At 47.6% G+C, this 24457-nt stretch overlaps 1 protein-coding gene across 1 annotated transcript; it reads left to right on the top strand.

Annotated features, from left to right (window-relative positions):
* Positions 1-5473: 5473 nt before the first annotated feature.
* On the top strand, positions 5474-7867 carry LOC109750002 (uncharacterized). The gene is made up of 7 exons (XM_020308941.1): positions 5474-5530; positions 5616-5762; positions 5849-6043; positions 6142-6610; positions 6777-6988; positions 7581-7696; positions 7774-7867. Exons 1-7 carry the CDS (start codon positions 5474-5476, stop codon positions 7865-7867), a joined length of 1290 nt encoding a protein of 429 aa, XP_020164530.1.
* The last annotated feature ends 16590 nt before the right edge of the window (positions 7868-24457 follow it).

Below are 24457 nucleotides of genomic sequence, written 5' to 3'. Positions count from 1 at the left end.
CGATTGACAAAGGGAATTGCATACGGGATTGATTGAATCCTCGACACCGTGGTTCATCCGATGAGATCATCGTGGAACATGTGGGAGCCAACATGGGTATCCAGATCCCGCTGTTGGTTATTGACCGGAGAGGCGTCTCGGTCATGTCTGCATGTCTCCCGAACCCGTAGGGTCTACACACTTAAGGTCCGGTGACGCTAGGGTTGTAGAGATATATGTATGCGGAAACCCGAAAGTTGTTCGGAGTCCCGGATGAGATCCCGGACGTCACGAGAGGTTCCGGAATGGTCCGGAGGTGAAGAATTATATATAGGAAGTCCAGTTTCGGCCACCGGGAAAGTTTCGGGGGTTACCGGTATTGTACCGGGACCACCGGAAGGGTCCCGGGGGTCCACCGGGTGGGGCCACCTATCCCGGAGGGCCCCGTGGGCTGAAAGTGGAAGGGAACCAACCCTTAGTGTGCTGGGGCGCCCCCCTTGGGCCTCCCCCATGCGCCTAGGGTTGGGAACCCTAGGGGGGGAGTTCCCCCTTGCCTTGGGGGGCAAGGCACCCCTTCCCCCCTTTGTGGCCGCCGCCCCCCCTTGAGATCCCATCTCTTGGGGCCGGCGCCCCCCCAGGGGGCCTATATAAAGGGGGGGAGGGAGGGCAGCACACAACAGCCTTGGGCGCCTCCCTCCTCCCCTGCAACACCTCTCTCTCTCTCGCAGAAGCTTAGCGAAGCCCTGCCGAGACCCGCTACATCCACCACCACGCCGTCGTGCTGCTGGATCTCCATCAACCTCTCCTTTCCCCTTGCTGGATCAAGAAGGAGGAGACGTCGCTGCACCGTACGTGTGTTGAACGCGGAGGTGCCGTCCGTTCGGCGCTCGGTCATCGGTGATTTGGATCACGGCGAGTACGACTCCGTCATCCACGTTCATTGGAACGCTTCCGCTCGCGATCTACAAGGGTATGTAGATGCACTCCTTTCCCCTCGTTGCTAGTAGACTCCATAGATGCATCTGGGTGAGCGTAGGAAAATTTTAATATTATGCTACGATTCCCAACAGGTTGTTGTTCTGGGCGTTGGTCATGTGGGGGCCTTAGAATGACGACTTTCTGATTTTTTTTACTTCAACAAGGTTTGTCTGACTCCCGTGGAGGAATGATGACGGTGGCATGTCATCGACTTGCTTCAGTGATTGTGGCCGTCTCTAGATGATCTAAGGACCTAGTAGATGTAATTTCTGTTACTTCAAGTGTTCTTTCGACTACCATGACAATTGATGAAAATGTCGAAAGTTTTTTGAAAGAAATAAAAAAATATTCCCTCCATTCACAAATATAAGACATTTTGAATATTTTAATATGGACTATATACGGATTAAAATGAGTGAACAAACACAATAGAATATGTCTATATACATCTAAGTTACAGAAATATTTAACATCTTATATTGCATTTTTGAACGGAGGGACTATGTACTAAGTTTGTTTTCGCGAGAGAAGCATGTGACGATAATTGGCCGGAAATTAATATAGGCCCTAGCTAACCAACTTCTCTGTCTGAATCCATGCAAAGTTTAACCACGGGAAGAAATAGTACTCTCTATGTCTCGAATTACTTGTCGCTGAAATGAATATCCGAACGAAGGGGGTATACAAATAGTAGTATGGTCGCTTCATAGATCATTCTGCTCCAACTTTTCTTTTATGCGGGTTATTTTGCTCCAACTTTTACGTGTGATTTTTATTTTATTTTTGCAACACTTCTGCTTGGTACACCCCTCTTAAACACATCAAGGGCTGAGATTCGCCCATACCCCTTCGCTGCCAGGGACACGATCGTCTTATGTAAAAAATCTACCCCGCGCGTCCACGCCGATACCTCCGCGCGCCTGTGTATACGGGGCTGCGGGACGAGCCGAGCCGCTTGGCAGCCGTGAGGACGCGAGCCGAGCCGAGTAGTTAGCATCCATGGGCCCACTATGTCAGATGCAGGGCGTGTTTTTTTTTCAAAAGTCGGCGTTGACCAGTGGGGGCGTACGTGTGGATGTGGCGCGGACGGCTGTATCGTCATGCAGTTAATTGCTTGCAGTAATTGCGGCGTGCATGCAGGCGCCGACTGCTCGCGGCCGATCTCTTGCCGCCCGCCTGCTGCCCTCGTAGGCCGCGCCCTCCATTGCCGCACGTGCGGCGACCGCCCGCTTGCCGCCCGCCTTCTGCCTCGGGCCGGCTGTTGACGCGACCGCTCGGCTGCCACCGCTGCGGCGACCGCCCGCCCGCCTTCAGACGCCACCGATGCCTCGCCTGCCGCGTCTGCCGTCCTCGCGCCTTCACACGCCACCGCTGCCGCGCCTGTAGCCCGCCCGCCTTCCCACGCCACCGCCGCCGCGCGTGCCGCCAGCCGCCCGCGTCGGGCCGCCCACCTCTCCCTCGTGGCGCGCGCCACCGGCGGCTCGCCCCGGGCCAGTCCCTCCACCCGCCGGCTATAAAAGGCCGCCCGGCCCTGCGCCAGTCCATCCACTCCCTCCACCCTAAACAACTCCACGGCAGTCCATCTCTTCTCCATGCCACCGACACGCACCCCAGCGATGTCTTCGAGCGACTCTGACGAAGGCGCATGGCTGGGCGACGTCTGGCCGTTGAGCCTCACCATCCGCGACACGGAGGACCTCGCCCGGTTCTGCCTGATGGTGCCGCCGGCTTCGAAGGTGCCGGGGCCATGGCGGATCGGCGCAGACGACGTCCCCACACGCGGCCCGCCGCCGACGGCGGAGCAGCTCCACGCCTTCCCTGGCGCCCGGTACAACAGGAAGGCCCGCCGCCGCTTCTGGCGCGACAAAGACTTCGATGTCGTCCTCGGCGCGTTCAGGGATGCGGCGGCCGGCCGCCCCGTCGGAGACATTACCGGCGAGGTCGGCTCTTCTCGTCGCCGCCACGGCCCACCCGCTCCCGGCCCTAGTACTCCGGCACAGCAGGTGCTGGTCCCGATCCCGCCGGCGCAGGCCGCCCTCGCGCAAGACGGCGACCCCGACGACACCCCGGGGCTACTTGTCGTGCTGGCCCAGTCAGCAGACGAGGCGGCGGCGGTGCAGGCGCAGGAGGCGCAGCATGGCGGCAACTGGTGGGACGACGACTTCAGCGACGACGGCAACGACGGTGGCGACGGCGGCGAAGGAGGCGCTGGAGGTATGGCGCCGGTCGTCGACCTCACCGGCGCCAGCGACGAGGAGTAGTTTAGTTTTAGGTTTAGATTTAGATTTAAATTTCGTTCTAAGTTATGTAAAATATCTTTAAGTATGAATGAAGTTGGAATGGTTTATCCGAAAAAAAATATCCTTATGTTTAATTTGATATTAGTCGTGCAATAAAGCTTCGAAAAATAAACGGAAATATGCGCATTTGAACATTACGAGACGACAAGTGGTAAAATAAAACTGAGACAAAACGGCCGGTTCGCTCATAACAGAACGGTCTCCGGTAAACGATGTGAAATTTTTCGAATGACCTCAACGGTCTCCGGAAAAATCATGGATATTCATAGAGTAGCAAAAAGCAACGAAACTTGTCGTAAATGCTAGTCATCGATTAAAAAGTCCTTTCGGATGGGCCCTTCGCTACCCGTTGAATGTATTTGGAGACAAAAAACAAGTTGCGTCCGGGAAATGCTTTAATGTGTTTTCACCGCAAAAGTTGTAGAAAATACATAGAGTGGCAAAAAGCCATAAAACTTATCATGCATACTAGTCATGATGGTACAACAGTATGGAAAAAATTTGGGTTCATTTGAAGATGTCGAAAAAAAACTTTTTTCGGATGTGGCCTTCGCTCCTACCCGAACGGTCTCCGGAGAACGAGGTCAATTTTTTTTGACATCTTCAGAATGGCCTGAAATTTTGCAAATGAGTTGGTATGCCCACTCCGACACTGAATCCAAAAATTGATCGTATTTCGATACCAAAAGCACGTTGCGTCATGCCCGGTCAGTGTTTTCGGTGCGTTTCACGGAAAAAACCATACGAAATTCATACGGTCTCAAAAAATTATGAAAACTTGCACGCATGATGGCCCTGGTGATGAGTGCGTGTGCAAAAAAATTGAATGGTTGAATTAGATAAAAAACACATTAATATTTTCTGTCAGAAAAAAACGCATTAATATTTTCTGTCGTTAAAAAAACATCGAAGATAATGGCTCTATTTTTGAAGAATATGCATGATCCATGTGAACCTTCACAAGCTCTGAGCAGGTGAAGTCTCACATCGATCCTGCATATCCTCTAAATAGAGTCCCACAAACTCAGATGTTTGTTCATGTAAAAAAAATTATATAAAGGAGTCAACGGCGCATCGGCTTAGCGATGTGGTATTAAACTAGAGCTGTTAAAGTACAATGCATTTATTTGTTTTCAATAAATGCATCATGGGCCAGCCGGCGGAAGTTTTACGGAACGGGCCAAGAGGACCACTATGGCGTGACCACGTCTATGACGACGCACGTGCGTGCATGGGCATGGAAACCACGTCGCCATTACCTCGCCCCACGACCGCCTAACCCCGCCGCCTCCACGCACGACCTCACCCTGATCCCACGGTCGCACCGTCGTGGCCGTCCCAACTCCCTTCCCTGCCGCCCTCACGACGGCCATACACTCATCTACGCGCGCGACTTGGATCTCGGCCCGGCCGGGCCGTCTCGGCAAAGTCGCCCGCACCCAGAACCTTAGGGCGGGCCGTCGGCCACCGCGGTGGTGTGGGCAGAGAGCGCGCGGCTGCTACGACTAACCCACACCGGGTGGGGATAGCCAACGGGGGCTGCCGGTGCACCTCGCGGCGCCGGAAGGTATGGTATTAAACCATATGTAATGTTTTTTAAATCTCGTAACTAGTTAGATAACATTCATCTTATTTAGAATGCAAGAACACGGAGATGTGTACTGCTCGGTTGAGAAGTGGTGCGAATTGGTGGAAAAATTCACACCCAGACAACGCATGATGCTACGTGACACAAATTTGGACAGTATGTTGAGAATTCCTTCAGTGAAAATGAGGAAAAAATTATTGAAATTTTTGATTACAACATATGATACTAGTAGAAAGCGATTTATTATTCGGCCAAATACTGACGGCATCAGTGTGCTTAATGACGATTTTTATGACGTATTCGGGCTACGTAACGAGGGTGATGATGTCAATAGCATGATAGCAACAGTACAACTAGACGCCAAAAAAATTGTTCCGAATCAGTTTCTAGACAAAAGAATAGGCCTAATCCTCATCGATGACTTGATAAAAAATATTGTTGATAGTCAGTCATATGATGATGATTTTGTGAAGAGGGACGTACTGATTCTTATGGGTACAGTCTTAGCACCACAATCCACCAAGTTTGTTCCTTATCGTTATTACAAAATGGTGGAGGATGTCAACGCTATCAAGTCATACAATTGGAAATATTTCACGTTGGGGGTGTGCATGGATGCTATTAAAAAATGGTCAAAGATCTTGAAAAATTCCATTGGCCTATCGGGAACTTGGCTCTTCTTCATGTACAAGTCATTTTGTAATAGTTGTATGTACATAAATTTTTTATGTGATATATGTGTCTGACTAATTGTGTTTACTATCATGCAGTATATATACTGGGAAAAACTTGAGCCAATTGGTCTGGATGCATTTGATCCTTTGTCTCGTGAATACCCACTAATGCTTAACTGGCCAGAAACGGAAGGGAAAAAGCGAGACAACTATGACAACATACACGGGCGGGGTACCGGCAATGTAAGTCAATAAGTATAGTCCTTATTGGTCCCACATAGTAATTAAGTATATTTGTTATTTAATTCATTTTATTGTTTGTTGTACAGATTGAAAACTGCATTAGCGAAGAGTACAGACGTGCTAAGGTTGCACGTGAAGGGACTGTCCCAGAGGAAGAAACGAAGAAAACTAAACGGAAAGGTGGTGGCAGGAGTAGAAAGCCAAGCACGTCGGCGGTTTCATCGAACACGAATTATAGTATGGACCGTGTGATGACATACATAAAGCTGCTTCACAAGGAGGTTCTCAATATACCCGAAAGATGTGCACATGTAATTTAGAAGTTGTATTGAATGCTTTAATTGTTCAACTACTTATCGTGTTTCATTTGTGTTTGTAGATGGTAATGGAAAGGTTGAACACGGAAGGTGTGATGTACAAATCCATTAAGAGGGACAACGTTGACGAATTTGATGATGTAGGTGAAGGAGTTGGGATGAAGAATGGCAAGTACAAGTCATCAAAATATTGGCCAGATATTGAATCACCTACGGACGTAAAGATAGGAACATCTTTCACGGGTATGAATGATACCTTCGTGCCCGTTGATGACACGGGTGCTCCGGCGACGACACCGGGTAAAGGTGATGCTACTGATCCTTTCATTATAGACGATAATGGAAACTCTCCATCTTCGGCATCAACTGTACGGACAAAAGACTTTCCGCCTATGTCCCGAACCCTGCAGAATGCTGACATTTCTGGTGAGTCTATGGGTGGTTTGTCACCAACAAAGTCCGAAGAAACGTTTGAGAGTTTCCCGGCAAAGAGCAACATAGGTAATGGTGAAGGCAGTCAGGACAATGAAGGTAAACGCAAACGAAATCCGTCAAAATATTGTCAATCCCCCTACGACCTTCTCATTACCCGCAAGAAACGTGTTAAAAAAAGTAAGTCAAATACTACTTTATTATTCATTCACGCCTTATGTAATTTCTTTTTATCATTTAACTGACCGTAACTGCATTGCTTTAGATCTGTTTGCATCGTCACCACATTCAATTCTAGCAAGTTCTCTTAATATGACTCCGGATCGCATAGAGGCAGCCAAAGTTTTTGTTGAGACTCTTGCATCGTCAAAGAAACATGCGCACAAAACCGTGGTTAATGTGCCGCCACCAGATGGGGACATATGCACGCCAGCAATGCTTCATGATGTCCTCACGTTTAAATGGTTGAATGGCGTTGTAAGTATGATTTGTTTTTAATAGAACCCTCATTTGTACTTCAGAAGTTGATAAAATTTTTATACTAATGTATGCAGATCATCAATGCATATTGTAAGCACCTAGAACACCGTGGTTTTGCTGATCGTCACATATCAACAACGTGGTTCCCCAAATTTATGTTGAATAGGGCAAGGGGAAAGACCAAGTCAGTAAATAATATAAACTCAGAGAAGCTTACAAAGAAAACAAAAGTCTTCACTAGAGTAATGGATGAGTATTTCGCACGGGACAAGGTATTGCTTTCATATTTATTAGTTTTTCTTAGTCAATAGTTTTTTATTGCACTAACATCATTTGGTTGTTATGTAGGCGTATTTTCCTATGCACGTTAACGACAATCATTGGATAACCATAGTGATGCACACCGTCAAGGAGGAGTTTCAAGTTCTTGACTGAAATTCTAATGGCGTAATTAGCCAAAGAATTCGCAATATGATTGCCACACTGGTACGCTATAATTTTCGCACTCACATTAAAAAAATATTGGGTCATACATTATTCTGGTTTATATTGCGACATACATTATTCTGGTTTCGTTAATTTGTTTCAGAGAGCTGAAATTTCTAAGGATATTATGGAGGCCAACTCAACTCTTCAAGCAAAAAAATATCCAGATGTCTCATCGTGGCCAATAAATGAGTACGAAATGCCGAGACAAAAAGATGGGTAAGTTCATACTGCATGCAACTAGTACAAGCAAGTGCATGCTACGTCCTAAGTTGATCGCACGTGTTTTATTGCAGAGTGTCATGTGGACCTTTTGTGATGCGGTGCATAAAACACTGGGACGGAGATCGCTGGACATATGAATTTGACCAGGAAGAGATTAATGAGTAAAGGCTACTTATTGTCGCGGATTTTTTTCCGGAGGTGAACACATTAGAGAAGGTCAAGATGAAAATTATTAAAATCATGGAGAAGGAATATGTATTAGCATCGGCAGGGTTTTAGTCCCGTAGAAGGTTTTCCTGCCGTTGTTGGTTACTTATCACTTTGTTCGATTGTAATGCGACATGGCACTTTCAGTTTATTTGTTATGCTACTTTGTTAAAGGATATGAGACATGGCACTTTCAGTTTATTCGTTATACTACTTTGTTAAAGGTTATGAGACATGGCATTTCAATTGTTATGTGTGAAATATGTTATATTTGTATGAATGTGTTACTGCTGTCATGACTTTTCTCGATTGTTTAACATATAAAAAATTAATCTATGTGAAAAAATAACATATCTAAAAAAGGCCCAACAGTCCTTGCAGGCCGCAACTGGACGTAATCGGTCCGGCCCGATCAAGCCGGGCGGCGAAAGGGCCGGCCTTTCGGCCCAGGTACGGCCTGCAGGACGGTCGCAACGGGGCAGTGGCGGGACGAGGCGAGATTCAAACGAGTTTGGAAAGGTTGTGAAAGGCAGGTATATAAGGCGGTCGCGGCGTTGTTCGGCGGGCGAGGTGGGACTAAACTTTAGTCCTGACCCCCGCTGACCCTGCCCCCGCACCATCGGCACAGTCAATGGGCCAGCCCACGTGCGCCGTCGCGCACCGCCATTGGGCCGGCCCACGCGCGCCAAGTGGCATCCTTGATACGTGCCCGCTCGGTCAGGCGGGACGAGACGTCTGCGACCGGGCCCGCGGCTGTCGCTCGGTCGGCGCCTGGGCCACCAGACACGCGTGTGGCACACAGCGAATCGCGTCGGACCGCACTAGCTGGACTGTGTGGGCCCGCCACTATCTCGGTTGTCGGCCACCGCACGGGCTGGACTGGAATATTCGGAGGATGGCGCGCCAATCATGCTGTCAGGCGGATCATGATCGGATCCAGCGCCGCTGCTGCCACCAGAATCATTCTGGGATCATGTGCAACAATCAGGCGGATCATCATCGGATCCAACTCAGCACGGCGGGGGTATTCTTTTATGAAAAAAATGACCGCCGCGAATATAAACAACAACAATACGTATAACATTACAGCCGCAAATAACACTAGTTGCCCACACTTATAATATTTCGTCTCACAAAATAGTACCAATGATAGTTGGACACGCATTTAAAGCGATAATAAAACGTAAAAAAATGGCTGCAAATATAGTACGTGTAGCAACACAACGACATGCTAATTGAACTCTGTCCCATTGCCTTCCATTGATTATTAATACTTCATCTTTATACCTGGTTCCTACATAACAAATTGTAAACAACTCATCAGACAATTGTAAATAGAGAAACAAAGTGAAATAATTAAAAAAAGTAGAACTTACTTTTCATTCTGGGGGCACGTTTGCCGTCTATGGCCCTCTTCGCGACATATGCCACAAAGAGGACCGGGTTTTCTCTCAGAAAAAGATTTTGGTCTTCCATTTTTTGTAACATTTGGATCTTTCTTTGCCCGTCCTGTCTTGCTCTGTTTAGGGGCGCCCTTCGTGGAAACTTTCACGGGATCACCTATGACATCAACATGTTGTTCCGGCTCACGTGGCTCCTCATGCACATTTCTTCTACTACCAACAACATCATCTTCAGGGACCTTTTTTTAGCTATTATATTCTGCAGACACTGCATCAACTCATCAAAGACGAATGGATCATTTGATGCAACATGGAAAGTTTCTGCTCCTGTTATACTGAGTTGACTATAGTGAGCATGCTGCTATGCCCCTGTCCAACCCCAGCCAAACATGTCACTCTTCCGCTGTGCAGGCAGCCCACCTCTCGCAACTTTCGACATCCTCTTAAGGATGCAACACTTAGGTATTTTAGGTATTTTCAGATGAGCCAACACATACATAATGTGTTTGCAAGGCAACCCTTTTCGAAGCATTCGTCCACAACTGCAGTCTATAGTATTCTCAGGGTTTTCAACTTGATAATTCAAGCTGAACTGAAATTTGCGGTTATTTCTCCATGTCACGATGAAGGTGTGACAGTCAACTCCCACTAGCGTCTCAAAAATCTCGAGCTCTCCCATCTTCTTCAGATCTTGTTGAAGAATATAAAAATTGGCATGAGTGAATACTTTGGCAGCATGCTCCTCAATGTCCTTATATTCTGTGACTGATGGTGGTAATGACTGATTAGAAACACAGTCATCATGCGCCTCGTTCTCACGTAGTCGAACTATGCAATTCTCATAATGCACAACTAGATCAACAATAGTCATACCGCCGTCCAGGTGAAGGTGAAGACAAGAGTTAAGGCTTTCACTCCTCTGATTACGCCATCTGACAGATATGATGCTGCCCACAGACTCCTCTTCCTGTACATCCTACGCAGCCACTCTTCTGTTTTATAAGTCTTCCATTTACGGACAAAAGCGTGCCATCTCGCCTCAACGTTGACCGGAGAGGTGGAGTAGTACAAGAGTGCCCTGAACTCATTTAGTGATTTGTAATTAAGGTGCTTCTGCATATTTTTTTCCACGTGCCATGAGCAGAGACGGTGCAACACATCAACCAAAACCAACCGAATAGCTCGTATCATTGCAGCGTCTCCATCTGTGATGATTGACCTTGGCTTCTTCTGACAATTGGCCTTCAGAAATGTCTGGAGCAGCCACACGTACGTCGCTTCGGTCTCGTCGGACACAATGGCACAACCAAACACTGTGGTGCAACGGTGATTATTTACACCAACAAAGGGATGAATGGCATACCATATCTGTTCATCTTATACGTGTTGTCAAACACAGTCACATCTCCATACAACTGATAGTCCCGCCGCGACTATGCATCGCACGAGAACATGCTCTTTAAACGGCCCTCCTTATCGGGTACATACTCAAAGAAGAAGTCCGGATCCTTCTCCTTTCTACTCCTCATGATCCCGATTGCCGTGTTAGCATCACCTTCGCAATCAACTTCATTTTTTCTCGACAACATAGGTTGTAGACGTCTCGTCTCAGAAACCCACACTTATCGTACGAACCATACCTGCTAGTGAAGTTGTCGACGATGATATGCTTTCTGATCTCAGCTCCTTCCATCGCCAAGATCTCAGCTATCTGGTGATCTCACATCACTCTATGTGACCGCAGAAAAACAACCTCATCTGGTCTAGCCAACAAATGGTTATGATCATCCATAAAAGCTGCCACGAACTAAACTCCACGACCTTTGTCCAACTTCACAACTAAATGTGCGCCACAGTCGCAACGAGTCTCAGGTCTTAGCCTGCGGGTACGGCCCTCCGGGTTTAAAAATTTACTCAGTCGTTTTCCTGCCCCCGAGCAAATGTACCGCCTATACCGAATAGTGGTTGAAAGACCTTTTCCTCGTTTCACCTTATCTTTTCTGATACTGAATCCACGGTCTTTGGCGTAGTTATTGTAGAACGTGTAAGCCTCCCATTGTGATGCAAAGGTCATACCCATAAACTTCAACTGTGTCTCCAGCGCACGTTGCTGGATTTCAGCCTCCTCAATGTCCATATTAGATGCATCCTCATGCTCATAGCCATCATCACCACTCCAACCATCGAAGTTAGCCTACAATATTACACATAAGCAAGTGTAAGTTGTCATTAACAAGTTTTTATTATTGTATGACATCTAAAACTTTGGACCGAACCTGACTTATGTTATCCGCGAAAGATTCAACACCATGATTTTCCTCGTTCTGCATGTCAACATCCTCCTGCACATAAAAAATCATATGCACATGTAAGTACCCATATGGTTCTTCGTCCGACGAAATGAATGTACACGTCACTTACGTTTTCACTACAAGCACCCTCCTCCTTCTTTTGAAAATCCTCCTCAGGTAAATTATCGTACGACGACCAGGATTCATTATCGCTGCTATCATCATCATTTTTTACTTTCATTACCATTCGTATGATCAACACTATCGCTACCATACCACTCACTCGTCTCCAAGAACGCATCCGTAAATCCAATTTCTTTATCCATTGAATGACCTCACTACCAACACTGCAACATTTAAAATAAAAATTGATCTATCAATTTGAAATCAAATTAAATGTACAACAGTCATACCGATGAATAATTCATAACAAACAAGTGATTACAGATAATTATTTGCAGCTACAATTTTTTTCCACAAACTAGACGGCTTAGATGGCAAACCTAGACGCTGGCCTGGCTGCGGACGGTGAGGACGTTCCCGGAGAGGTTGATCACGCCGTTGCGGACGGCGACGGCGTCCGCGTAGGCCACGTCACCGCGACGACCTGCACGGAGGCCAAATCACATACGACGGCGACTCCAACAACGTACACGGCGGCCAGATCCCGTGTGAAGACAGGGAGAATGGTCGGCGATCGGCGGGGAAAGGCGGTGTTCGGCCTGACGGGGAGACGTTGGAATTGGCAGCGTGATCACGGCTAGATCGGCGGGGAAGGGCGGCGATCGGCCGGATGGGGCGACGTTGAATGAGCCGCGTGATCAACGCTAGGTTGTGGGTTTTTTTTCGCGCGGCGGGAAGGGGTACATGCGAGCCGGCCGTATCGGCTCGAGCCGTGCGCTCGGCTCTACATGTATGGGCACGCTGCATACGGCGCGGGATACGTTAAGCACCGTATGCCCAAAATGCCTTTATACATTAAGGGGGTGTACCGAAGCAGACCTCTTTTTGCAATGATGCTGCAGGTGAAGGACTCACGTATCTGTAGCCAACAATAAAAATGCCTGGGCATGGTACTTTGTTGTGTTGTACCCCTAGCCAAAATTTCCTTGTCTGCCTGTGCCGTGGAATGGCAACTCAGCTGGAGCTTTCTGGGAGGTGCGCCCTACCGCTGAACGGTCGCCACGCTTTATTCGATAACGGAACACTGGGAGGTGGCCCCAGTGCGAACCAGGAGTAGGACCCGCTTATGTAAAGGCCTGGCGTTGCTGCTGTTCAAAAGAAAAGGTCTGGCGGCCGCTCCGGCTTTGCTTGGATCGATGTTGGAGCAATGGAGCGGGAGAAAAAGGCAACAGGCCCCCTCTCTCCGTCAACACCAAAAGTATGAATTGTGTGCCATCATACATTATTCTCATCAAGCATTTGAATGATCATATTACAATTTGCAGTCAGAACATCCCATCTAGAAATGTTACAAGGCCACTTTTTAAGACCTTGATGTAAGAGCTTAAATTTTGCAGCAAGAACTTGGCACTATTACCATGCCTCTGAATCCTATATTATACTCTCTCCATTTTTATTTACTTCATATATTACATTTATTTAGAGGAACTCCAACGGGCCGACCCAAACGGACAGCGCATTTGTTCGCTTTTTGTCCATTTGGATCGGCCGCCCGCCCGACATCCGCCCAGTTTTGCATTTGGCTCGGCAGTGCGTCCAACGCGCCGACCCATTTCATGTCCGCATCAACTTTAAAAAAAGGCCCGTGGCCGATCATGCTAGCGGCCATGTCTCATCATGCCAGCACCATGCCAGCGCCAGCATACAATGCCGACTTTAGAAAATTCACCACAGTTCATGCTGGCGCACTCGCGAGCCGGCCAGCACACATGCGAGCACACAAAAAAGGGTGGGACTTGAGTTCGACCACGCCATCGCGGCCCCCGTGGTCATGCCAGCACACCTGCCGGCATACAAAAAAGATGGCACTCGCCGCCATAAATCACTCGTCGTCGAACTTGAGCATGTCGGTCTGCATCTTCTCGAACCACGGCCTCTTCCTTGGCGACACGGCGTCGAGATCCACCTTCATGATCTCCACCCCGGTCCTCATGCTCGCGAGTGCCACTTCTTTGGCCTTGGTCTTGGCGTTGGCGGCCTCGATCTCTAACATCTTGGCTTGCTTCTCCGCCTCGAGCTCGAACATCTTGGCTTGCTTCTCCGCGTCCATCTCAAGCATCCTCCTTTGGATCTCCATGAAAGCGTCCATTTGCTCCGTCTTGAAACACCGGCGCTCCTCCTCCCTTGAGTCCTTCTTGTTCATCATGCCCTCCATGCTTGCGATCAAGGCGTTGGATGCCGCATCCCGCTTGTCCTCCTTCTTGGAGTTGGTCTTCCCCCGCGGCCGTGACGGCTCGCCCTCCCCAACCTCCTCCACGGCTTTCTTCCCCCCACGCGACTTGAGGGCAACATATTGCGCCTTGAACTTCTCCTCGTCCTTGATGACCCGAAAGCAATGGGAGAGGTTGAAGCACTTGCCGTTGTGTTGAACCTTGAATGCCTCCAAAGCTTGAAATGCCTATAAAATGTTTCCATGCAAGCATATGGGCAAATGATATGCAAATGAACACGCAAGCATGAACTTGATGACACAAAAGAGGGTGGCTTGCTAGCATACCATGTCTTGCATGCCGATGCCACTCACGGGGCGGGCCTTGATGCTCTCAAGAGTGGCGCAAAACTTGTTGCACTCTTGTTGGATCACCCTCCATCGCTTGGAAATGGACACCCACCCGCGCGTGCTCACAATTTGGTAAGGCGGAAACTTCTTGCGCTCATGAAACTCCCGGTGGACACGCATCCAAAAATTCGAATGCTTTTGTTCGGCGCCGGTCTTGGGGTCTTGTCCAATGTCTCGCCAACACTCGCAAAGAAGTTTGTCCTCGGCCGCCGTGTATGCCTTTGTACGCTTGCTCTTGCGCTTCGGCTTAGGACCGGCGGCTTGGTTGGCGAGCTCGTCCTCGAACAAGGGCTCCACTTCGATGTCGCACTCGTCCTCTTCCTCTAGCCCGTAGTCGTCTGGGAACTCGTGGTCGAGTGGGAAGCCGTCCAGGTCGATGCCGACCTAATCACGCATGAAGGCCGCCTGATCGGGATCATAGCTAGCGGCCGGCGTGAACGGCCCGCGGCCGTCCTGGCTTTGTGTCTCGTCGGGATCGTAGCCAGTGGCCGGCGCACCGCCCTCGAAGATGAGGTTCTGCATGTAGTCCTCGTCGACGGCGGACGGCATTCCATCGAACAGGTTGCAGGCCTCTGGGAGCACGCTGGCCAGCGTCTGCCGCACGCGTTTCCTCGCGCCACCGGATGACGAGCCACCGGCCACCGGGGTGGCGTTGAGGTCGATGGGCGCAGGCGCGGGCGTGGAAGGCGCGACCACGCTCACGTCGGGCGAGCACTCCCCGGAGAGGCGGGAGGCCTGCAGGTACACGTGGAAGTCGGGCACCGGGTTGCAAGCCGACGCGCGGGGCGAGTCGGGTAGCACCATTCGAGGAAACGTCGATGAGCCGGTGCTGGCCGCGGCGACGGCGGCGTTGAGGAGGCCGTGCTAGCCAAGGTTTAACCCTGGCATGTAGAGCGCCTCCCTCGTTGCCGCCGCGACGCGGACGTTGGTGACCTCCTGCTGCGCGGCGGCGGCGGCCTGCGTGGCGGCCTCATCCCTCGCGTTCGCGGCGTGCCTCCGGTCCTTCCTCTTGGCCGACTCCTTTGCCCGTTGTACGGGCGTCAGCGGCTTCTTTGGCTTGGCCGCGGCAGCGGTCTTGCGCAGGGCACGAGGCTTGCCTTTCCCGGCGGGGGCGGGGCGCCGGACGAGGCGAGGGAGGCAAGGCCGGCAGCGGCGTCGAGGTCGATGGTGTCCTCCATGGTGGGGTGTGGGGCGGGAGCGCGCGGGCGGGAGGGTTTTTGGGAAAAATGGGGGAAAATGGTGGTGGCTGCCACCGACTGGCGGGCCCGGGGATAGGAGTAGGCGCGCACGCGCGTCCGTCTCGTGTCCGCGCCGACGCAAATCCGGCTCAAAAATGGGCCGGGAATGGGTCGGCAGGCGGACGCCAAGCAGACGCGCGTCCGTTTGGGTCGGTGCGTTGGGCCGAGTTTTCTGTCAGCGCCGACCCAAACGGACGTCAGCGGACGAAATTGGTCGCCCCATTGGAGTTGCTCTTACCCCCTCCGTTTTTATTTACTCCGCATATTACTTTATTTAAAGTCAACCTTTATATACTTTCAACACATTTGTAAAAAAATATGAACATATACACCACCAAATCAATACCATTGGACTCATTATTGCATATATTTTTACATCATATAAATTTGTTATTGTAAATGTTCATATTGTTTCCTACAAACTTAGTCACACTTTATAAAGTTTGACTTTAGTCAAAGCTAATATGCAGAGAAATAAAAACGGAGTGAGTAACTAAATAGTTGATCCCCACTATCTCAACTCTCTTAACATGCACACATGACACCTCACCATCTTATTAAATATTTCTCTTAACTTGCATTGGAAATGGTATTTATATTCTCTCTCAACATGCGCACATGCAAATCACCACACATGCCACCTAGTCAATCACACTAATTATATTTCTCTTAACTTGCATGAGAAATGCTACTCATATTTTTGGTAGTATATATTTACAACTATATAGTAATTAAATATAATATGTTATACCAAAAAGGGGGAGATTGAAAGCACAAGTGCTCCCTGGATGATTTTGGTAATTAATGTTAACATATCTCTTATTTGACTAATACCTTTACCAAGTGTATTTCAGATGAGTTCAACAATGGCGTAGCAAGGACAAGAGGATGTGAAACCCCTTCAAAATGCTAAGGACAAAGATTGGCAAAAGCTGAAGACCCTTCATTTTCATTTTAGTGATCCAAGATCACATTGAGTCCATAGGAAAGCTAATACTATTAAAAGGGGATGAGGTGTTGCTTAATGGTCTACTTGCTCAAAGTGCTTAGTGATATTGCTCCAAAACCCTCAGCCACTTTCTCATTTCCATATATGTCGTCAAAACCCAAAGTCAAACACGCCCCACCGATTTGATCTATCTGGCGCCACCGAGTTCAGTTGACATAGCCACTGCCAAAAACCCTAGACAATTCGGTCTCACCGATACGGATCTCGGTCTCACTGAGATGGCCTTGCAAACTCTCTGTTGCCTGTTGTAATTATTTCGGTCTCACCAAAATATGCAATCGGTCCCACCGAGTTTTCTTGACCTACTCTTTGTTTGCTCGTTGCTGAAATCGGTCTCACCGAGTTCATGCAATCGGTCTCACCAAGATGAGGTTTTGCCCTAGCCCTAGCACATCGGTCCCACCGAGATTCCTAACGTTCACATTTTGAACTAAATCGGTCTCACCGAGTTCTCCTATTCAGTCTGACCTAGTTGGGTCAAATGTGTGTAATGGTTGGATTTGGTGTGGAGGCTATATATACCCCTCCACCTCCTTCTCCATTTGAGAGAGAGCCATCAGAATATGCCTACACTTCCACTAATCATTTTCTGAGAGAGAACCACCTACTCATGTGTTGAGACCAAGACATTCCAATCCAACCACAAGAATCTTGATCTCTAACCTTCCCCAAGTTGCTTTCCACTCAAATCATTTTCCCACCATAGCCAAATCTGTGAGAGAGAGTTGAGTGTTGAGAAGACTATCATTTAAAGCACAAGAGCAAGGAGTTCATCATCAACACACCATCTATTACCTTCTGAAGAGTGGTGTCTCCTAGATTGGTTAGGTGTCACTTGGGAGCCTCTGACAAGATTGTGGAGTTGAACCAAGAGTTTGTAAGGGCAAGAAGATTGCCTACTTCGTGAAGATCTACCTGAGTGAGGCAAGTCCTTCGTGGGCGATGGCCATGGTGGGATAGACAAGGTTGCTTCTTCGTGGGTGGAGCCCTCCGTGGACTCGTGCAACCGTTACCCTTCGTGGGTTGAAGTCTCCATCAATGTGGACGTATGATAGCACCACCTATCGGAACCACGCAAAAAATCTCCGTGTCTACATTGCGTTTGCACATTCCAATCCCATCCCTTTACTTTCTTGCAACTAGCATGCTTTACTCTTTCCGCTGCTCATACTCTTGTCATGCTTGCTTGAAATGTATTGTGAATGCTTAAACTTGTCCTAAAACTCCACCTTAACTTGAAGAACTTAAAAACTGCCACTTTTGCTTGTTGAGGGTCTAATCACCCCCCTCTAGACACCTCTTCTCGATCATTTCAATGACAACTTACTTGAAGGATATTATTCAATCCATAGGTAGGTATGATGGACACTCATGGCAAGAAACTGGGTTTAAGGGTTTTTGGATGCACATGTAGTATCTCTACTTAGTACAAATTTTTGGCTAGCAAAAGATCCTAGGCAAACACCACATGTTGGAGGATCCATGACAATATAACTTCTATGCAAATATACACAACCATAACTCATTACGTTGTCTTCCTTGTCCAACTTCAACTAATTTTCTCAAGTTTGAAAATAATTAATGGGTATTCACAATCATAGAAGATGTCCAAGATAATATATTTGTATGTGAAAGTTCTCTTCCTTATACTAATCATTCATGAATTGCTTGTATGACCAATATTGTGATTGTCATGCTTCAAACGGTTTCACTTTATAAACCCAATGTGAATCTACTACTAGGCATAATATTAACATATAATTTCAACTTCATGATATTCAATTCATTCAACAATTTACTCATAGGATATAAGTGAAGCACTAGAGTAAAAGGCAAACTACTCCAAAAAGATATAAGTGAAGTTCAAACGAATAGTTAAATAAATGGTTAGCCATTTGAGGACTGTCTCTTATTTAAAAACCTCAAGATCTAAGTATTTTGTTAAAACAACAAACAAATAAAATAAAATGACATTTCAATAATAGCACACATCATGTGAAGAAGTAAAAACTTAGGCTCAATCGAGGCTAACCGATAATTGTTGATGAAGAAAGGTGGGATGCCTACCGGGGCATCCCCAAGCTTAGATGCTTGATACTTCTTGAAATATTGTCTTAGGATGCCTTGGTCATCCCCAAGCTTGATATTTTGTGTCTCCTTAATTCCTTTTATATCACGGTTTCCCAAAATCTTAAAAACTTCATCCACGCAAAACTCAACAAGAACTTGTGAGATAAGTTAGTATAAATCAATGCAAAACCATATCATTCTCTACTTTAGCAAATCATTAAAACTATTATTTAAAATTTCATACTAAATGCCTATGCATATTTAATAGTCCTATCCTCAAATAGAATCATTAAACAAGCAAACATATGTAAACAATGCAAACATAGCAGCAATCTGTCAAAATAGTACAGTCTGTAAAGAATGCAATAATATTCATACTTATGTAAATCCAAAAATTGTGAAAAAACTACCACACTATAGACAATTTGTTGTAGCTTATTGTGTAAAAATTTCAAGATTTTATCACGTTCTGACATTTTTAACAATTCAGACAATGATAGAAAATGTTCTATTTTCAAAACAGCAACATATACACTTTTATTGAAATAACACTACTGCAGGATACTGCTAACGCGACACTACGATCAGAGACCCTTTGCTGAAACTGTGTGCGATGCAATAATCACAAACGGTGGTGCAAAAAAAACTGTCAAAAAGGGTGCAAAACGTTTGCGATGGCGGAGCCATCAGACACGGTTCAGATTTTAGTTGCGTGTGCGATGCAGGGCTCACGGTTAATCCATTCCAACTGTTTGCGATGAGGCAGAACAACAGACGGACAGCTGTAACGCCCATGATGCGGCTATATCTCCCACGTGTCGAGGCACGACTTAGAGGCATAACCGCATAGTGGTTTTGTCGCAAGAAGGGTCATCTTCACACAATCCCATGTAATGAACAAGAATGGGATAACGAGAGTTGGCTTACAATCGCCACTTCACACAATACATAAATATAATTCATACATCATTCAAAATCCACACATAGACCGGCTACGGTCAAATTCAAATGAAAATAAGATAACCCCAAATGCTAAATCCCCGATCGTCCCAACTGGGCTCCACTACTGATCATCAGGAAAAGACACATAGTAACGACCACGTTCCTCGTCGAACTCCCACTTGAGCTCGGTTGCGTCATCTGCACTGGCATCGTCGGCACCTAAAACTATTTTGGTAGAATCTGTGAGTCACGAGGACTCAGCAATCTCACACCCGCGAGATCAAGACTATATAAGCTTATAGGAAAGGATGGTGTAATGAGGTGGAGCTTAGCAGGCACTAAGCATATATAGTGGCTAACATACGCAAAAGAGAGCGAGAAGAGAAGCAACGGAACGGTCGTCATCTAGTAATGACCAAGAAGTGATCCTGAACTCCTACTTACCTCATTCATAACTCAAACCGTGTTCACTTCCCGGACTCCACCGAGAAGATACCATCACGGCTACACACACGGTTGATGTATTTTAATTAAGTCAAGTGACAAGTTCTCTACAACCGGACATTAACAAATTCCCATCTGCCTCATAACTGCGGGCACGGCTTTCGAAATATAATACCCTGCAGGGGTGTCCCAACTTAGCCCATCATAAACTCTCACGGTCAACGAAGGATAAACCTTCTCCCGGAAAGACCCGATCAGTCTCGGAATCCCGGTTTACAAGACATTTCGACAATGGTAAAACAAGACCAGCAAAGCCGCCCGATGTGCCGACAAATCCCGATAGGAGCTGCACATATCTCGTTCTCAGGGCACAATGGATGAGCCAGACGTCGGGTTGGCATAGACCCTGGTTGCCCAGGGGGCGCCGGACATCGCTCGGTTTGGGCCAGCACTCGAAGGAGCACTGGTCCGGGGGTTTAAATAAAGATGACCCTCGGGCTCGCGAAAACCCCGGGGAAAAAGGCTTAGGTGGCAAATGGTAAAACCAAGGTTGGGCCTTGCTGGAGGAGTTTTATTCAAGGCGAAATGTCAAGGGGGTCCCATAAATCACCCAACCGCGTAAGGAACGCAAACTCAAGGAACATAATACCGGTATGACGGAAACTAGGGCGGCAAGAGTGGAACAAAACACCAGGCATAAGGCCGAGCCTTCCACCCTTTACCAAATATATAGATGCATTAATTAAATAAGAGATATTGTGATATTCCAAAAAATATCCATGTTCCAACATGGAACCAACTTCATCTTCACCTGCAACTAGCAACGCTATAAGAAGGGCTGAGCAAAAGCGGTAACTTAGCCAAACAACGGCTTGCTAGGAAAGGATGGTTAGAGGATTGACATGGAAATATGGGAGGCATGATATAGCAAGTGGTAGGTAGCGCAACATGGCAATAGAATGAACAACTAGCAAAGCAAAGATAGAAGTGATTTCGAGGGTATGGTCATCTTGCCTGCAAGGTTCTCAGAGTTGTCGAAAGCTTGATCCTCGTAAGCGTACTCAACAAGTTCATCGTTCACAAACTCGTCTCCCGGCTCTACCCAAAACAAGAACACAAGCAACGGAACCACAATCAAACACGGGAAATGCACAAACAACATGATGCAATACATGAATGATATGCGAGATGTGATATGCGATGCATATGCGTGCTCCGGAAGGAAAATGATGTACAAGGCAGTAACTTGGCAAACCAAGCATGCCACTGGAAAGATGATATGATTTCGGTCAAAATCGATATAAAGATCACCGGAAACGGATGCACGGTTTGCAAATGGCAAGCAAAACAAGAATGGCACGAATCTGTGATTAACAGCATGATAGCACTTAGAATGCAACAAGTAACAATGCTACAAGACTCCAACATAGCAACAAAGCATATGACAGTAATCTACAGGTGATGCTTGACAAAAGATGAATACTGAGCTACGGCTAGATCACAACATAACAGTTTCAAACAAGCATGGCAAAAGTGCAAAAGATAACATGTTCACAGACTTGGTGAAATTACTGGACATGACTGAAACAGCATCAGGTCGCAATGTTCAGAGCATGAAATCAACATGCTACAGGAACTTAACATAGCAAATCAAGGCATGGCAGTATTCTACTAAATGCATATGACAAAAGTCCCTTACTGACCATAAGCCAAAAAGGACCAGAAGATATGATGGCAACCATGTAAACATAGCAAGTTTCGTTAACAGGTTTCAGACTTAGCAGAAAACAGAGCATGGCAGAAAAAATAATATGAAAGCATCTTTGTGAGCTTAATGCACTCACCACAAAGCAATCCATGACAAAACAATCATACCTATAGTAAGATGGCATGTTTATGAAGCTAACCAATGCAAGAGCAAGTACATAGCATGAATGAAACAACTACAACAAGCTTGGCAAAATTGAATATCATGCTAAGAATCTGCCAGAAATATTTTATAGCAAAAGTAGAGCAAGATTGAGTCATGCTAGGGAACTCCATAATTGTAAACAAGGGCTTGAAGGGATCAACTACAACAATATCTACAAAACATCCTTACTGAACATCACCAAAATAAGCACGGATCTCTCTGTAGACACATGGATACATAGCAACAAAATAACAGCAGTCACAGACAGTAAAATCACTAAGTCCCTGAAATCAGAAACATTACGGAGCCTAGTTTGCATGCTTGTGCTAGTCACCACAGAGATCACCAAAATACATGGCATACACCTATGTAAAGATGGCATGGCATACATCAAAACACATGTAGAGCTCATACTCATAAGATGCACCGATTAAATGCAACAAAAATAACAAATCCTCAATTTCTGAGAAGTAACAGCAGATAACAGCAACTAGCACTCTTGCACCAGAGATTTGGGCATCAAGATGGACTCAAATGAACATGGTGCAATGGAACAAAATGAAGAGCATCTAGAGATGAACATTTCGATATATTACACGCACGAAACGGAGCTATATGCAGAGGGTTATGATGCGATGAACATGGGCATGTACTGCAAAAACTTAAAGACTTGGAGAAATTTCGGGGGAAACAGAAGTCAACCCTAGGGTGTTGACCAGATCGGGATCTGGCCGGGGCGTCGGCGCGAGCTCGCCGGAGTTGGTGCTCGCGGTGAGGGAGGAGGGAGAGGGCGGCGCTCGGGGCCGGCGCCGGCGCTGGACGGCGGAGGAGAGGAGGAGGCCGACGGGCGCGGGGGAGGACGGCCAGGCGCGGCGGCACGCCGGCGGGCTCGGGTGGCTCCGGCGCGGTCGGGGCGGAACGGCGGCGGAGGACGGCGGCCGGCGACGGGAGAGAGAGGGCGCGGGAGGAAGGAGGAGCTCGGGCGGCGGGGGAGCGCGCGCGGGGGCGAATCCGGAGGCGACACGTGGCGGCGGCGGTGGGAGGCGGACACGTCCGTCGGTGGGAGTTTTGTCCGGCGGCGCGGAGGGGACGAGGTTAGGGTTTCATCTGTGATTTGGACGGGGGAGGCACATATTTATAGGTAGAGGGAGCTAGGAGACTCCAAATGGAGTGCGGTTTTCGCCCACACGATTGTGATCGAACGACCTAGAGCATGAAAGTGACTTAGAGGGGTTTTGGGCTGGTTAGAGAGGGGTTTTGCTGCAACACACAAAAGGACTTTGCGGTTACCCGGTTAACCGTTGGAGTACCAAACGACCTCCAAATGGAACGAAACTTGACCGGTGGTCTAGCGGTGGTATACCAAGGCCACTTAACAAGCCTCGGTCCATTCCGAGAACGTTCAACACCCGCTCACGAAAAGAAACGAAAAGGGGTGCGCCGGAGGAGGTGGGAGTGCCGGATTGCAAAACGGACAACGGGGAAAAAGCTCGGATGCAAGAGACGAACACGTATGCAAATGCAATGCACATGATGGCATGATATGAGATGCATGACATGAACAAAATGCAAAACGAAAGACAAAACCCGACCACGAAGGAAATATCATAACACATAGCCGAAAATGGCAAGAGTTGGAGTTACAAATATGGAAAGTTACATCCGGGGTGTTACAACACTCCACCACTACGAGAGGATCTCGTCCCGAGATCTAGGACCGAAAGAACTCCGGATATTCGGAACGGAGGTGGTCCTCGCGTTCCCAGGTGGCTTCTTGGTCGGAATGGTGCGACCACTGCACTTTCAGGAATTTGATTGACTTGTTGCGAGTCTTGCGCTCAGTTTCTTCAAGAATAGCAACGGGGTGCTCATGATAAGGCAGATCTTCTTGGAGGTCAATCTCTTTGAAGTTGATGGTGCGCTCAGGCGTCTTGAAGCACTTGCAGAGCTGTGACACGTGGAACACATCGTGCATGTTCGCGAAGTTAGAAGGAAGCTCAAGTTGATAGGCGAGGTCGTCTCTTTTGCCAATGATCTTGAAAGGACCCACGTATCTAGGGGAAAGCTTCCCTTTGATACCGAAGCGACGAGTGCCTTTCATTGGAGAGACGCGGAGGTAGACATGGTCTCCGATCTCGAAAGCCACATCACGGTGCTTACTATCACAGTAACTCTTCTGACGCGATTGCGCGGCTTTGAGATTTTCACGGATGACTTTACACATTTCTTTAGCCTCTATGATTAAGTCATTGCCAAGAAGTTGGCGTTCACCAGTCTCTGACCAATTGAGAGGAGTACAACACTTTCTGCCATAGAGAATCTCGAATGGGGCCTTGCCCGAACTTGCTTGGAAGCTGTTGTTGTAGGAGAATTCGGCATATGGAAGACAATCTTCCCATTTCATGCCAAAGGAAATGACACAAGCCCTGAGCATATCTTCAAGAATTTGATTTACTCACTCGACTTGGCCACTAGTTTGAGGATGGAAAGCTGTGC

Source organism: Aegilops tauschii, chromosome 5, assembly GCF_002575655.3.
Source record: "Aegilops tauschii subsp. strangulata cultivar AL8/78 chromosome 5, Aet v6.0, whole genome shotgun sequence".
In the NCBI taxonomy this organism is placed as follows: domain Eukaryota; kingdom Viridiplantae; phylum Streptophyta; class Magnoliopsida; order Poales; family Poaceae; genus Aegilops; species Aegilops tauschii.
This window is presented reverse-complemented; position numbering and strand designations above follow the sequence as displayed.

Coding starts and splice junctions, on each gene's coding strand:
- LOC109750002 (XM_020308941.1), top strand. CDS start 5,474: ATGGTCAAAGATCTTGAAAAATTCCATTGGCCTATCGGGAACTTGGCT. Junction 5,531..5,615: donor GGAACTTGGCTCTTCTTCAT/GTACAAGTCATT, acceptor ACTATCATGCAG/TATATATACTGGGAAAAACT. Junction 5,763..5,848: donor ACGGGCGGGGTACCGGCAAT/GTAAGTCAATAA, acceptor TTTGTTGTACAG/ATTGAAAACTGCATTAGCGA.